The sequence below is a fragment of the Pteropus medius genome, unplaced genomic scaffold (genome assembly GCF_902729225.1).
Source record: "Pteropus medius unplaced genomic scaffold, Ma_sr-lr_union100, whole genome shotgun sequence".
NCBI lineage: Eukaryota > Metazoa > Chordata > Mammalia > Chiroptera > Pteropodidae > Pteropus > Pteropus medius.
Genome location: NW_024344378.1, coordinates 4,149,550 through 4,166,603, shown reverse-complemented (window position 1 = coordinate 4,166,603; position 17,054 = coordinate 4,149,550). Strand labels below are relative to the sequence as shown.

The 17,054-nt window shown below is 46.0% G+C and overlaps 1 protein-coding gene and 1 non-coding gene across 2 annotated transcripts in view; one reads left to right on the top strand and one right to left on the bottom strand.

Moving 5' to 3' along the window:
* Nucleotides 1-17,054, bottom strand: part of TAF3 (TATA-box binding protein associated factor 3) — a 139,038-nt gene that overhangs the window by 23,759 nt on the left and 98,225 nt on the right. Inside the window, exons 3-4 of the mRNA XM_039871041.1 lie at nt 12,870-14,695; nt 4,040-4,122 (exon numbers count right to left, since the gene is read on the bottom strand). Coding sequence (XP_039726975.1) covers nt 4,040-4,122; nt 12,870-14,695 — 1,909 coding nt within the window. The remainder of the gene's footprint in view (nt 1-4,039; nt 4,123-12,869; nt 14,696-17,054) is intronic.
* On the top strand, nt 6,729-6,835 carry LOC120609770 (U6 spliceosomal RNA). The gene has a single exon (XR_005654833.1). It is a non-coding gene; the product is annotated as a U6 spliceosomal RNA (small nuclear RNA).

The window sequence follows — 17,054 nt, the reverse complement described above, 5'->3', positions numbered from 1 at the left end:
ATTATATACGAATCAACATTTCAAATATAGAAGGAAAATTTGGAAAGTGAGATAAAAACCATTTGCCATTATTTCTTTAAAGAATTTATCACGAAAACACCACTAAACGTTTCACGCTGTTAAATGTCTTTTGGCTAAATCTGGCTACATTTTAAAACAAAAACACTTTATTTAAAAATATTTTAAGTGGTTATTTTTGTAATTGTCCGTGATCCTTCTCTATTTCTAGTGTATTGTTAAAAAGGATGAATCACAAAAAGACAGCAAATACCTATAAATATTGTTTTTAAAGAGTAAATCCTTATGCTTCTCAAATTTAATGAGCAAAGTTTCTGCTCCCATTTTCATAGTATATATAGATAATTTAGAAATCCCAACTATTCAAAAGCCCCCTCCAAGGCATAAGCTGAACTCTGTAAACTGTAACAAGAAACTAAATTACTCACCGGAAAAGGAAAGCATCACATTTTCAGCACCTCTGCCAGGTGAGGTATGAAATTGTAAGAAATCTGATAATACTCATGGTTATGTTAACATTGAAAATCGGAATTTTAGCAGAAAGAGAATTATAATTGCCAGCTGTAAAGTGGTCACTGACAAATACCTCAGCATAATTTGCGTACCTTGGAGAAAGAGTTAAATTTGTACAAGAAACTATTGTGACCTTCTCGGTCAAAGAAAATGCAGAATTGTCATTGACAATAATACTATTCTCTAAGAGGCATCATTAACGATTCCGTGTCACCTGATCAACTGCAGTATTACTGAACATTATTGGACGTTTGGAGGGTCACAATTAATAACCCCTCCTCTGGCGAGGCCACTGCATAAGGGCAGCTGACGACTTCTCCAACACAGTAACCCCATAGACCGTCCTGGCACTGATGACAGAAGGGACAGAGCCTCCTCCCGGCACCCGCCGGGACAGCACTGAAGAGACATCTGAGAAGTGGCAGTGGGGGAGAACACTTAATCCCCTAACTGCCATTATTCATCCTCAAATCTTTATGTACATTTGTTTTTTCTTAATACTTTACCAATATTTAAAATTATTATTTTTTCGTGAGAAGCTCTTTTAGCAGTATTTTGAGCTTTGTAAATACAGCCACACATTTAAACTTAGAAGTTGTGGGTCCTGTGCTGCCATGTCGTTCCTGACAGCCCTAAGATACCCATCACCTCACTTCGCTCTATTTTCTTCATAGAAATGAATGAATGAATGAATGAATGAATGAATGCCATAAGTTAGCCCACTCTTCCTGTACTTGCTCAAAATAAACTAACTCAGAAAACAGAGAACACGTGGATGACAACATGACAACTGTGTCGCCGCCGCCCCTCCACCGCACTAGCCCTGCCCTTCGTCACTGAGTCCAAGGGGGACCTCGGAATCCTGATCAATATGGTTCTAGGCAGCTGTTCCGGACAAGCTGAAACCCACCCGACTGTCAGACCGGGATCGGCTATCTGTTGGCAATTTACCTGAATGGCCTGTTTCTTCCCATTCATACGACTCCAACAGACTTCGCAGGTGTTGAGACGGAAATTTCAGGGTGAGTATTTGAGTTTCATCTTCAATACAGACTAGGGGGCTCTGGATACCCGTTAATGGGGACACAGCAAAAGAATCGGAGGTCCTTGCAAAGTCATCTTGAATTTTAACACCATCGGGCGGAGGTACTGACTCGACAAAGACCCTTTAGAATATAATTTCCAGGCACGTTAAATCAAGGCAAAAGTAAGGTACCTTTGTCTTGCTTCAAGGCACAATAAGAGAATAGAGGAGATAATCTAACCTCACAGCACTTCCCTGGATCAAGGGCAGAAGACATAACGTCTTTATTTAAGGAGATTTAGAAACTAAATATTGTCTTAAAGATCTTTCAACGAGAGGGTATAATTTGAACCCTGTAAAGCTTTTTCTTTTTCCTATAATTTTGAAAGACTCTATTCTCTCTGCCTGTTTTTCAGCAGTAAACGACCCCCTCCCCAGACTATTCAAACCCCAAGTCTGCTCGTTAATTTCACTTCAAAAGAGTATCACTGCCCCCCAAGTGCCACAAACCGAGCGGGTACAGGCACATCTGTATGAATCTGCCGCTTCTTCTCCATTATTACCGTGGGGAGGAAGCCGCGCACCCTCATGCTGCAGCGCGCAAGAGACTTTTAACTTCATGTGTGATAAAATATTACTTTTTACATTTTTTCCACACAAACACAGGCAGCGGGATGGACCTGGCCCATGGGCCGCGGTTTGCTGACCTCTGATTTAGATTAAAAAAAGAAAAACTCTGTACTGATCAAGTTACATAACGTGCATTACTATGTGATGTGTGCCTCTTTTCCCTCTCTTATTTAAATGTAAAATGTAGTATATTTCACTGAATTTATTCTTTAGTTCATTATAAGTATTTCCTCGAGTCTGACTTTGGTTGAATGATTATTACTCATATAACATGGCAGTTATATCTGAAAGTTCATCTGCTAGATAACGTACTTCATGGGCAATTCGTCTATAATGTCTGGGTACTGCAACCCCCAAAGCTGTATCTTCTGTTCCACAGTAACGGAATCTATTTCTCACAACTACCGGTATCTCAGGTGTATGAGTGACTTACTGAGAGAAGAAAAAGTCGATAGAATGACTGAAAGACGCTTAAGGGTGGATGAGATGACTATTATTATCACCGCTCCTTTTTACAAACCCCATTTCTCCAAAGGGAACGTGCAAGCCAAACACGTGTGGAAGTAAAGATTAAGTGACTTACTGAGAAACAGAAATAAACATGAACTAGTAGGAGAAAAGTATTTGTTGACTGACATATAAAAACATCTTCCCCTTAGAGACATAAGCCCAAACCCAGAATTCCCGAGAAGATGGTACGAACAGTTACTCTGGTTGGGTCTCCTTGCTGACCGACCTCTGTCCCCTACTGGTTGAGAGAGATAAGGGTAAATTTATTCAAATTTTTGTAGGTAAGGTCGAGGGCACCAGGTATACGAGTAACTGGTTAATAAAGAGCCGAATCTACAGTATTTTTGTTACGCTGTCTAAGCGTCGGCAAAACCACTATCTACTCTACCTACTAAACAAATCCATGGGCCCTATTTTCATTTTTGTGGTTAAAAACTGAATGAAAATTAACTGTCTTGTAAGCCTATTTTCTACAGAATATTTGATTGTTTGCAATGTAAACTAATCCATTTTCAGGCTTACTGGTAAAAAAATAAGGTTGTCAACTTGTACATTTAGCTTGTGAAATTCATTGAAATGATATATAGTATGATTTTTGAATAAAAGGAAGACTTCAATGTGATTTACAAAAAAAAAAAAATCCTTATTAGGATCACAAAAGAGCATTGTGGGCCCTAATTCACACCCCAGAAATGAATAAAGAAGCACAGCCACTTCATTCACTTTCAAGAAAGGTGGGGGGCTGATGTGAAGATGTTGTAAAAATTAAGACAAACAGCACACCTGGGGTTTACGTTTAAGTTCTCTCTTAAAAATAAAAGCAGGTAATTAAGATTTCCGTTATTATTATGTACTGGTTTATGAAGCCTTTGGCAGTAGCTTTGTTTCATAGATACAGAATAAAGCCATGTGCCATCTGAGCGAGAAGAGAATCTCGGTGTCTGCGATGGTGACGGGGAATACATACTGAGAAGGTGTAGCATTACACCCGCCGAGGTGTACTATGGCAGTTCATCTCTTCAATACATAATCTCTTACTTACTTTTCAGATAACCAGAACTGTAAAAGCCAGGCAAAAGCAATGTTATGTGCTCGTACTTAATAAAGAGAGAAAGAACAAGAAAATTAAAAAAAAAAAAGAAAAAAAAAGATCATACATGTTAAAGAAAGCAATATGCATTTACTCTGCAGAAGAAAGCAATACGAATTGAAAATGAAGGATTCTCAAAGTAAGGCTTGAGCCTGCATTTCACACCGGGTGAAGGAGAGCTCCGAATCCATCAGGCAAGAGAAGAGACGGTTCAGTTCAATCCACTCCACTCTAACTCACACGCTCATACTCACATCTTGTCTTGGCCAGCACCGACTCGGAGGGTTAATCTGGGGATAACCGGACTTGGGGCTGGAACAGCTGGCTCCACTTTTATCTGTTGAAGTTAGGACAGCAGAGTGAAATACAGTTTTTTTTTTTGTTTTTGTTTTTTTCAACAAAAGTACCTCCTACTGCTTCTCCTACTTCCCCATCTCCACAAACCTGATAAGCAGGTTTAAGCCTCGAACGCGGCTAGAAGACTTGCTGGATGCACAGATAACCTGGGCCACGCAGGGCTCTGGCTTCTCAACGACCGAAGGCTACCTGGCATCGTGAGAAATTCTACAAACTTTAATCACGTCCTGTCAATGGGGTCGTCATCTCTCTATTTTCTTAGTTTTGGTTAATTTCTTAGATTTTACTGTTAGAATTTTTTAAACAGAAATTGTTATCTAGAGCACCTGGTGGAGGGCTGAAGTAGTTGCCAAACTTACCATGAACAGAAAAAAAAAAATACAGTGATCTCTCCGCTATAAAAGGCATCTATTACGGGATTTGTAAAACTGTAAACTCACCTTAAGTCTGCATTATATAAGAGAGCTGAAACATCAAGTGTGACTATAGCATTAAACTGCTCAATTCCTTGGCTAGTAGAACAAAGATCCGAAATACTATAAAGAAACCAAATACGTTTTAGAAAGGATGTGTGGCGAAGGCAGCGACTGATGGAGAAGTTAAAGGTCACAGAGAGTCAGAAAGGGGGGGACACGATTAAGCACAGTGTCAGAGGGGCCCTTTCCATTTGGGTGAAGACCCTATGGAGTAACAAATACATGGAATGAATAGACTGAAAAAACATTATCCTCTATATCACAGCTTTGCAACAGGGGGTTTATTCCCATTTTTGGTGGGGCAGCTCTTTGTTGAGTGGGACTGTGCCGGGCACTGCCAGATGGTGACCGCCTGGGTCTCGGGTAGTACTGTAGACACACTGCTCGTCACTGTGACATCCACCAGCAAACTACTGATGATACATTTCGAGCTTAAGAATTAAATCGTAATGAAACAGACTGGTGGTTTTAAAGGAGAATGAATATATAACAATACCCAAGATATTATATCATATGACTTATATATTGCACATTGAGCAAATCTACTCTTTTTTCATATATTTTTACCTGTCCTCTTTTAAAGTTTATTTTTAATGTTGTTACATCAAGATCTATGGCCTGGACCGCTAGGGGAACTGTCAAGCCCCCACAAACTCGTGTCCCCGACTCCACTAGGGCCCACCTCCGCGGTGTGCTAACACACCTTCCCCCATCGACGAGCCTGTTCGTTTCTGCATTTTCGACTTCAGTCCCATTCAACATTTTCATATAGCTTTTACAAGTGCTTGACTTCATCTTTTCCTTAAATTGTCTTTTCTTCAGTCTCTAGCTTTCCACGGATTCCTCAACCCGCTCCAATCTACTCTCAGCCCAGCCACGCCGCCGAGCCCACTCGCTCTGGAGGCCACTTACTTCCTAACGTCCCTCATGTCCCAGGACGTTTCTCCAGGGTAGGTCTCCTCCTCCCTCCTCCTCCTCTCTTACAAAGCCCTCTGCTTGTGCCTGACCTTGTTTGGTCCTCTCTTCCTGTCATCCCCCAGTTTCTTCAGTGATCCATCCCTGTCCGTGGTTTTCACTGTAAGCCTTAAATATGCCGTGTCTCCAGACTCTCCCCTAGGCTGGCACTGAGGGAGCCTAAGACTGAAACCTAATGTTGCTGACGGAGCGTTTTCAACCACAGAGCTGAATGGTGCTTCACCTCATCACACCTTTAACTCCCAGCTTCCCCAAAGACCTGCCCCTCTCCATGGTACCACCTTTTCTGGGGGGGAGGCGGATGGCCCCTTCATCTGCGTAGGTCTTTGGATGGTATAGCCCAGCCATTTTCCTTGAACTCTTAGGGGATCAAGAGTCCGTGGGGTGGGGTCAGAGCAAGACCCCTGTACAATAAGTGAGGTGACTCTGCCACACCTCAATGCTGAGGTCTCGCATAAAGCTGTCCATTTTGTCTGCAGCGTCTTTTACGATGACTGACATAGACTTGTGAGATGGCTAAGGTTGGTGGTAAAATATTTTTTTTCTCCATGGAAGGCTAACTAGTTTATGTGGAAAGTGAGATTAACTTTGACCTCACTTCCCCTCAACTAAACTGCCTGGCTTTTCGATGCTGTCTTAAATGGCTTGGCGGGGCAAAAGAGTCAAGACACGGTCTATTTATGACCCACCATAAAAAAATGTTAAATGATGCCACATGTAAAAAATAAGAATAATAGAGATACTTCTTATAAGTCAAATTAAAAATGGTACAAATGTAATCTGAAGACAAGAGCTATTTAGTAAACCTGTTGAGTTACTGAATGATTTAGAGCCTGTTACCTCAGCTCGAAGTTTTACCTGTAATGAAGATGACCACACAGTCCAAACAGCGATGCCTCTGAGAGTGAAGGCGGGCAGAGTTATCCACAGCACATGAGCGGTGCAAGCTGGACTGCCCTGGACAAACCAGGACATCCGGTCACCCTACCTAAGATACTCAAGTGCCTTCATTTCATTCTTAAAGAAGCTAAATCAGATTTAACTTAAAGACAAAAATCCAGCAAGTGTTGAAAAAGGTTAATAACAATGCTAATAACGCAGATAGAGAAAGTACAATTTCTAAATAAAGATTTCTGTGCTTGCTTCGGCAGCACGTGTACTAAAATTGGAACAATACGCAGAAGATTAGCATGGCCCCAGCGCAGAGATGCCACGCAAATTCGTGAAGCGTTCCATTTCTTAAAACAATAATTAAAAAATAACAGAAATTCCTCACCAGACTCTTGTTTACGCTAACTTTGTGCAAATGCCTACCAAGGTAAAGAGACGTTTCCTACAATCCTAAACCAATTTCCCAGAAATCAACAAACGAAATGACAATTACTTCAATCGCTTAAACAGTATGACTAACGCCATCTTTGAATGGCGTGTAGCCAAGACCTGGGGACGGCGTGGGCCTCTAAGGGTTAAAATAAAAGAAGAGGGCTTTGGAGGGTTGCTGAGAACTGGGGCGCGCGGGAGAGCATTTACAGTGGATTACCACGTCCCGATTCTCCGAAGAGGCAAAGTCCAGTAATGTTAGACTCCTTTGTGGCTAACTAAAAATACATTGTCAGTGGATTTGTCCAGTTTTATGTATAAGCAATACTTCTTTCACCTGAACTAATACTAGTAGTCATATAAGCCCCTTATTGCCATGTGCTGCATTTTTTTTGCTAATCTTCAAGGATTTAGCTTCTTTGCCACATACCTCAGGGCACCAACTGATAAAGCTCTAACTCTCCATTTTTCCAGGACACCAGCAGTGCGGCCTTGCAAAAAATGAAAATCGCTCAAGAGATTTAAAGGGGAAATTTATTTTTAAAATCCTGACTTGAAGCAAAGAGGTGGATTTTTAAAAAGCTTATCTATAAAGAATCAGTTTAAATTTAAATTCTATCTTGGAACTCTTTCATGCATTCCAGCTTTAAAGTTTATCTTCTGACAGGGACTTTCTGCAAAGGTAATGGGCAGCTTTGTCAATATAATCTGGCCAAGTTTTTATTTTCTATTTTTTCTTAATGTTAAACTTCTTTCATTAAAAAAGCCCCATGTATGTGTGCTAGGTAGGGTAGCAGCCAGTTCAGCCAGCACTAGTTCAGATTCCTGTCTATGCTAGTATGTCGGAAAAATATCCACAAATAGTGGGGATGGAAAGCCAAATTTAATTACCTAACGACCTGGATGTTGAACTATGACAACTGGTAACCATCTTACTGTCTTTCTTAGCAGTCGAGGTTTTTACATTATTTCCACGTAGAAACATAGTCTAAGTAAACACTGATACACCATTTAAAATACTAAAAGGATGGTCAAAGAGAAGGTGGCCTACGCTGTGGTCACATAGGACAAGTAGAATCCAGCAAGGACAAGAGAAGAGTCAGGCTTTAGTTAAGCGCTCGGTGTTCACTCACATGAAGACTTGGGGATGGCCTTTGGTAAACGTCTATAAATTCAAATGTGCTCATTTAAACATCAGTTACTGGTTTCCTCTTGGAACAGTGATAAGAAACAGGAAAGGAATATTTCTCTCTTTTTACTGGGTTATTTTATTTACCGAAAACCCTTCATTTCACTAGTTAATTATGAGAGCAGTTAAGACTGGAAATGAGATGTTACTTTAAAGAGCAGGGAATAAATTATATAAACGTCTAACTAAAACAAATAAATAAACAAACAGATAAACGAACAGAAGGGAAGATGATGAGAACCTTTTGTTACAGGCACGTGGCAGTAAGACTATCATTCTCTAAAGAGCAAACTGTTTAAGTGCAATAAAAGACTATTTTGGGGGGCAAATGCTGAGGATTTGGGGATAGACTGAGGAAATGTTCGACACTGTAACTGTTCATTACTGAAGCCACAGAAGCTTCGAGGCCCTCCACTGCCTGTCCCTTCAGATACGGCAGCTGAACAGGAGCTCTCTGAGGTCTCTTCAGGGACTAAACTTTTCTAGATCATGACGTCACCTTGCTCGAGAGGATGAAACTGTGCCTGTCCCTGTCATCGGCTTCCATCGGAGGAGATGGCCTGAGGAGGCTGTCTGGTAACAGAGAACGCAGGCTTTGCTCAGACAGACCCGGGGCGAGCTGTGGCTCTTCACTCGCCAGCTGCAAGTTCCCTGACCTTTCCGTTGTCCTCAACAGCAAAGCAGCAGCGACAGTACCAAACCCTCGGAGCCGTTGGGGGGATTAATTAATCGAATTCTGGCCAGGTCTGGCAAGTACCAACTGTACGTACTCAGTAAATGATGGCTGCCAGCGTCACTATCTGGGTTAGTTCATGCAAAAGCTGACGTTAGCTCAAATAAAACGACTCATCAGTAGGTAGGATAATAACTTGGGAAATCCTTTATAGAACTGATGAGCTGTCCATTACGAGCAAATCTCAGTCCTCTACGAGTTGACTATCGATGTTCATTAGCTGTACGAAAATCTGGAATTGTCACAGTCATCTACTAGTCTTAAATGACACAAACTAATCTTGTTTTCTATGAAAGGGCTGAAGAGAAGGCCTGTTAAGCCACAACATTGTTAGAGAAGGTAGAGGTGACCCACAGTGCTGTGTCGCTATCTTCCCTAGTCCTGAATGGGAGGAGGGAGGCAGAGGGAGGGAGAGAGGGCCGGCAGTCAGGCGAGGCTGGTGGATGAGCTGAGTTTAGATCCACATTGTCTGACTGCTGAAGCCCATGCCCTCCGTGGGCCGGCCCGGGGCCTCTTTCTCTACTGACGTCATCGTTTTGGGAGTGAAACTCTAGGATGGCGTCTTAGATCACATTCCAGTAAGAGCATAAAAACATGTTTCTAAGTTTGACTGATGGATTTGGGCTCATCTCCTACATAAGGCTATCTGTAAAACTGTTCAATTCCATTAACATAAATGAGACGTTCTCTTTAACAGTGATCCTCCTCCACCCCCCTAAAAAACACTTAAAATACTAAATTTTAATTAACGCAGTCCTGTAACATTCATCTAAACCTCAAAGATCCACGGCTAATAAATTAAGTCACACGATACATGCACCGACACAAACACAAAGTTCTTAAACTGCTCTGAAAGTTACTGCTGGGTGTGTCACGCGTCGACATCATTGCTCTTACTGTTCTCCAGATAAAGTCGGTTCGGTTCTGTTTTAAAGAGGGAGAGCCCAGACTCCCGGCCCCGGCTCATGTGTGATATTAACTACCAGCCTGTGCGTAAGTCGCCGTCCTCTGCATTACAACCGCGACTGGGAAAACGAGTTTGCTTCTGATGGCGCGTCGGCCCATTTCAAATTCAATGCAGCAGAGCGCAGTGGTTAGCGAGGCCGGTTACGGCATCCGATGGCCTGGGCTGGACTGCGCCTCCCGTTCAGCCCCTACCTAAGTATGTGATCTTGTGTGGGTTTGTTAATCTCTCTAAGGCCCAATTTCTCATCTTAAAGTGATAATAATTACAGTAACTACCTTACAGAGTTGTGGTAAGGACGTAAACTTATAGTGTTTAGCATATAGTGATCACTCGATAAATGTTAACTCTTACTGTTCTGTTGTTTTAAAAAAAAAAGTGTGATTATCATATTCCTACTTTAAAGATGAAGTACCTGGGGAGTAAAGAAATGAAAAAGCTTGTCCTGGCTCTTCTGCTGGATTCCAAAGCTCCAGGCCCCTTCTCACTATGCAGATCCCCGTTTAATAAATGGTACCGTTGTTGGTGCTTGTACTGGTAAATGTGGATGTGACAGGTAAAAACTCCACAGGTAGGTAGAAGAGCTATGGGGAGGTTACTTTCTTGTATTATGACGACACCCTCGCTTGCTGCTCTGGGTCAGTGTCAGAGAACTGCTCCTGTGAGCTGGCCGGGACGAGGGGGAAGGACGAGATCGTGAACAAAGACACTTTCTGGGGCGACTCACATAGGCCTCACCTTGATCTGCCCTTGACCCTTGCTGTCTTTCTTCTGTGGTCAGGAAGGGGTTTCTTAGAGCATGGAGCACACCAGCTTTGGCATTGCTTCTGTTCGCTCACATGGCTTGAGACTTGGGGGGATTCAGTGGGGTTAGAAAACAGTCAGTGTTCAAGTTAACACCTCAGTTTCTACTCCTTGTCGATGGCGTTTCCATGGGCTGCCCTGGCTATGTCTTTTCCTAACTGCATAAAGCACTGAAATTTAAAAGAGTGCCCAAGGAGCAGAAATAATTTTTGAACACCGTGACCACGCTGACCTGCCCTGTCGCACATACCTTAGCTCGTACCGTCGACGGTGTAAAAACTCTGGGTTTCTAGCTTCCAGGGGTTGGCTCGGAGTGGAATAACAACACTCGCCACCAGCATCACCGTCACCTCTGTTTACGGAGCGTTTGCTTACGTGCCAGACACAGCGCTCAGCGCGTCTCGGCGGTTATCTCATTTGCTCCTCACAGAACTAACTTGCCCGACTTCACGCAGCTCAAAAAAGTCAGGATTTGAACTCAGGTTTAACTCTAGGGACAATACTGTTTATTTTTTTTTTAAGACCTTATACGATAACTGACTTTTTAAGTATTTCTTTTTTGTCACTGACCTGCTCCATAGCCAATCAAAACTGACACAAGGCCTTGAAGGCTTCTGTGAGTGAAATGTGTCACTTGGAACCGAGCCTTTGCCTCCAGCGAGGGTGATCAGAGGAACTTTGCCTTCTCACGGCCAGACAGATGCGGAGCAGGCATGGGCTGCTGCCGCAGATCTAACCTGACTGGCTTACTCGGATTCACGACGGCCCCACTGACTTCCGAAGCTGAGACGGTGCCGGAAGCAACAGTACCTGTTTGGTTGGCTGGAGGCTCGGGCGCCAGGTTGCTAGGTATATGATGGGTAAGTGACTGATTGCGGCCAGGCAAGGTCTCTGAAACAGGAAGGACATCTGTGTGCACGCGACCTTGGCTTGGACAAGTCACTCTGGCTCAGTTTCTCATCGGTCAATGGTGATAACAGTACCTGCTGGACCTATGTCCCAGGTGTGTTAGGAGAAGAAAATAAGGTATGTGGAAGTGCCAGGTACTACATAGGTGATGAAATGACTTTTAAAATAGCAATAAGAGTTGGATTTCTGTGTCTTGTTAACTTGCCCACGTTCGGTTCTTAATCAGAGTTTTATTCTACTTCTTCATATTTTAGAATACCCAAGGGCTATTTACTAAAGTTAGGCAGAAAAATGTGAGGGTTGCCGTCACTTCTGGTCAGCCCGACGAGTTCTTCTAAGTTTGAAATGAAAAATATTGCCCAAGTATTGATAATAGATCTGTGGTAGGTCAAATAGATCATATTTTATCAAGTGAGAAAAATGACTGTGTATTGTTTTGTAGCTAGCCTCAAAGAGGACAGCCTCTAGAAGGCAAGAAAAGATGTCTGAGGACCTAACTGTACGTCTGCTAGCGGGAGTTCCTGGAAACTTCTGAAGAAAGTTTAAAAGAGAATTTCGAATCAACCAGTCTACCGCTAGGAATCCAAAGAACACGGACTAAAGAGCCAGGCTGTGAAAGCAGAGGCCACGCCTCGCACGCCCGAAGGATGGCGGCCGAGCTCCCACGGGACTGCGGGATGGCGACTGGTTTCTGCACTGTGCTCCACCAAGCCCGCCTGACCCGCAGCGTAAGACGTTCGCGGTCGCTTTCCTCCCCCGACCCGGGCTGCAGATCAGCCCGGAGACTCGGAAACAGGTCCTAAGCTTACCAAAGCAGAACGCAGAAGGGCGAGGGATGCCACAGATCGTAGCAGACACCATGACCTTAAATATTTGCAAAAATGGCTCACTCAGAAGAAAATCAGCAAGCAAGGAAGGACCCAGGGTCTTGCTAACTAACTTAAAATAGTGCCGTGGTCCTGCATGCTCTTGGAAAAATGAATGCTGTCCTCTTTGGGTATCTAGTATTTGGGTACAAAACGGTATGTAGTAGACTCGATCCTTACAAAAATATCGTTCACGGTTTAAGATTACCGATCTCTTTAACCTGCCAGAGATTAGTATGGTTAATAGAGAGCTGATGGTCTGATTAGAATCCTCTTAAATTTTTAACGCTTTCTAGTGTATAAGGGGCTTAATTACAAGTCTGTAAGTTTTACAATTAAAGTTAAATTTTGTAACCCCATTACCAACACGTTTCCAGTGACATGGGTGACCTGCATCCAAAACACGGGCATAACTGCTGGCCGTGTCACCTGCATTTTTCATCGTCACTGGGACCGTGTTCGGGTCGTGCTGGAAACAGGCAAGTGCTTACTTTTTCGTGCTTGTGTTTCTCCTTTTCTCGCTCTCTCTTCTCTCTCTCTCTCTTCTCTTTCTCTCTCTCCTTCTCTTTCTTCTCCTTTTCCTTCTCCTTCTCTTTCTTTTTCTTCTTCTCCTTTTTGTCCTTTTTCCTTTCTTTGTCCTTAGGTTTCTCTTTTTCTTCAAACAGCTTTTCGGGCAGCATGGGCGACAGGGAGGGCAGCAGGGCCGGGCCCCTGGCGGCCGGGACGGGGCTGAACAGGGGCAGGGCCACGTCCTTGGGTGGCAGCACCAGGGGGGCTGGTGGCGCTTTCCCCTTGTCCTCACGACCCTTCTCTTTGACCTTGTCCCTGTCTCGCTTCTCTTTCTCCTTCTTGCCCTTCTCTCTATCTTTCTTCTTATCTTTATGCTTCTCCTTGTCCTTCCTCACGAGCCCGTCTTTCAGCCGCACTTTGGAGTCGACGTCCTCGAATTCTCTGATTTTGAACTTGTAGGGGTCCGACTCGTCCTCCCGCAGGAGCTCCTTCCACGGGGACTTGGTCTCCTTGCTGGCTTCCTTGTCCTTCTCCTTCTCTTTCCCTTTCTCCTTCTCCTTACTCCTGTCCTTGCCTTTGTCTCTCTCCCTCTCCCTGTCTCTCTGCTTCTCTTTCTTCTTCATTTTCGTCTTCAGTTCCTTTTTCAACTTCTTTTTGACGTCCGCCGAGGACGGCGGTTTGGCCCGCTCCTCGTACAGCTTGTGCAGGGGTTCGGGCGTGGGAGGGGAGATGGAGGGAGACGACAGGTAAGGGAAGCTGGGGGGCACGCCGGGCGCCGTCCCCATCTTTGCTTTCCGTACGACCTCGTCGATGGAGGCGTCCATCGTCCAGGAGTTATCCGAGCTGGACGTCCCACTGGCCAGAGGCAGCGGCGTGGCCCCCGCCTTAGTGAAGGTGTTGGCGGGGGCGGCCTTGGGAGTCATGCATTCCGGCCCCGAGATGCGCTTAGGGCTGGTGAACATGTCGCCTTCCGATTCTGAGCCCGAGGAGAACTCGAAAGGGTCCGGCTCCCTCTCGGCACAGGCCCGGGCGATCACGGCGTCGATGGAGTCGTCGATGGTTTTGTCGGTGACCGGGGCCTTTTTGGGCGGATTCTCAGTGCTCAGCTTCCCTGGGTCCGGGGGGATGTGCACGTGTGTGACCGCGGGGGCCTCTTTGCTCATCTTCTCGCCTGCTGTGGCCGAAAGGGTCCTGTTTGGCGTCTCAGGCCTGACGGGTGTTTGGGGGACATGGGACACAGCCTTGGGGCTCTTGGGGCTTCGGGGGCTCTTGGAACGTCCAGGAGATTTCTTTTCTTTGGACATCGTTTTCGGGGACCGGATGGGACTTCCGACCATGGCCGGCGCCTGAGGAGTTTTAGGGGACTTAGACTTCTGTCCCGGAGACGTCGTTTTCGTCTTTGCCTTCGGCGTGAACGACTTTGTCTCTAAGGGCTTTGCGGCTGGCAGCTGTGATTTTGCGACGGGCGCTAACATCGGCGGCTCCGGCGACGCGGGCGCGGGGTCGCTGCTGTCCTGCACGTGGACGGGAGACAGCAGCGGGGGGATCTTCTGCGTGTTGATCGAGCTGAGCGGCTCCCGAGCTTCCGACAGCACCGCGTCCAGCGCGTCCCCCTTGGCGTTCAGCAGTCGTGGCCGCTTCACCGCGGGCATCTCCTCGGCCTCCGGACTGTCCAACGGTCTCTTACCCAAGAAATTCTCGTCATTGATGATCTCCTCCTCCTCCAGCTCGTCGTCTGCTTCCAGGGGAACCTGCATGGCTTCCGCCGACGTCCCCCCATCGGTGGGCACCTGCTCTTCTTCTTCTTCTGGTGAAGGAAGGAAAAACAGTGTTATTGGTGTATTTCAAAAAACAAAAAACGAAACACGTCTAACAAATAAAAATAATACTTTCTAGGAAAGGAAAAAAATGATTTCTAGGAAAGAGAGAAAATTTTTGACAGTGTTGAGAGGAAAGTTTTCGAGGATCTTCCAGACTCGCACATCGTCATTGTCTGAGGAGTGGCAATCGGTGACGGCCACTGAGACAAACGACGGGGCCCTGTCCGGTGGTTCGGCCCTACCTTCGGGATCTGGAGTTTGCTAAGTATTTCTTGTCTGTCATCTGCTTCCTTTTATTAATTCTTTTCCTGACCCGACTAAATACTTTCTCTTTTCCTCTTCCTCGTGTACACACACACACACACACACACGCACGCACACACACACATGCTTCTCAAAATCAAGATGTTGGTTATTACACGACTACTACCCTTGGAAATGACGGCAAGGCATACACTTTTCAGGACCTTTATAACATGTAATTCTCGAGGTTCGGGAACGGGAAGCCTCGACCCGGGCACGACCCGCATGCTCCTGACGCCCTCCACTTCGCCTGTGTGACACCCGCCGCGTTGCGAGGTGACGTGCCGCAGCGGCACACGTGCTGGCGGGCGCGTCGGCGAGGTGCTGTGTCAGCCAGCGTTCCGGCACTACAGCGGCAGGCCGTAGGCAACCTCTCACGGCTCTGAGCCTGTTTCCCGAACTTTCCAAAGGGGCCAACGTTACTCGCCCTGCGACTCGACGGGGCTGCCGTAAGGTCGGATCACTTCCTTCTGCGCGTGTTAACTACGCACACACCACGCGCAGCACACAATGAAGGCCGGGAGCACTCCTGGACTCGATCAGAAACAAATCATGACCTAGGAGAGCTTGTGGTTTAGCAGGGGACGCTGTACAAGTGCATCAGACACGGCATGAGCAGCGCCGTAAGACAAAGCGCTGCAGTAGCTCCGAGAAGCAGGTGGCGGTGATGTCACAGGCGGGGAGACCTGACTGGCTACGCGGCATTCTGGATTTCTAGTGCTGGGGAATAATGAAGCACAGGAACGGGTGACAAAGAGACGGAGGTGGGACACAGGACGTGTAGAAGAACCAGGGAATAATCTGTCTGGAAATCAGGGGACAAAATGGGGGATAAGTTTAGAAAGTAAGTTTAGTAAGGTCACATCTAGATGCCAGAAATTTTGAATTCCAGAAAAATGAACAATGATTTTCATTCTACTGGTAGTTTGGACTTAGTGAAGATTTTTAGACAAGGGAGAAAATGACATATATCGGGGCATATGTTAGCAAAATTATTCTGGCAGGAACACATATGACGGATGGGAGGTAACAGACACTAATGCAGCGGTGACAAGTTAGGGGTCACTGAAATGACGAAGGTAAGTGACAGTGTCTGAACGAGAATAGTGGCAACAAGCAGGAAGTGACAGAGGCGGATGACATGTGAAGATGGACGAACAGAATCTGATAGGTGACTGGTGTAAGAGTGGAGGAAGGGGTCACACGCCACATCCAGCCTGAGCCCGGGGAGAGAGGGGAAGCCGGTCACTGACGAGGCGGGAGGCAGATGGAGGAGGAGGACGGCTGTTAATCGGCTCAGGCGCAGACGCGGGGTTTGATGCACAGCTGGCCACTGGTGTCTCCCAGGGAGCTGAAGTCGTCCTGAAGTTCGGGACACGGGACCGGGTGTGTGTGCGAGGTCTGGCGACATAAATGAAACCACGACAGTGGACAGTATCAGCAGGGGAGGGACGAGGGGTGGGCAGGCCCGGATGCTCTGAGCAGCACCTGCGCCTAACGACAAGAGGGAGCAGGGGAGGCGAGGAAATTCGCGGGGATCAGGCGACGTCAGAGGCAAGGTAAGAGTTTTCAGGAGGAGTGCTGGCGAGCTAAGTGAATGCCTGCGAGGTCGACCAGCGGGAAGGGGCACGGCAGAAGTCACGCCACCGGGGTGTTAAGGAGTGACCAGGAAGTGGGTGACCCCATGAATATGAAAGCGCTTTGTGAACCACAGAGAACAAGGCCCATGAGAGACACAGTTACCACCGCTGTTACTTGCGAATGGCATTACCGCCTGCCCGCCGCCCCCCAGTCAGAAGCACCCCCGGATGCCTCTCCTCGCCCCCTGCTCCACCGCCGGCTGTGGACGCAGCGGTGTCCCTGGAGCCTGAGGGTCTTGTGGAACCCTTCTGGGGCTACTGCACGTAGACTGGTCCCCTGCTTACTACTAAATGGAAGGTTACGCCTGAGGTTCTCCATTTAACATGCTGAGCTCCCCAAAAAGCTCTTTGTTGGGAGGCCGAAACATGTTGAAAACCACCATTCTAAAATACAAAACTCCAA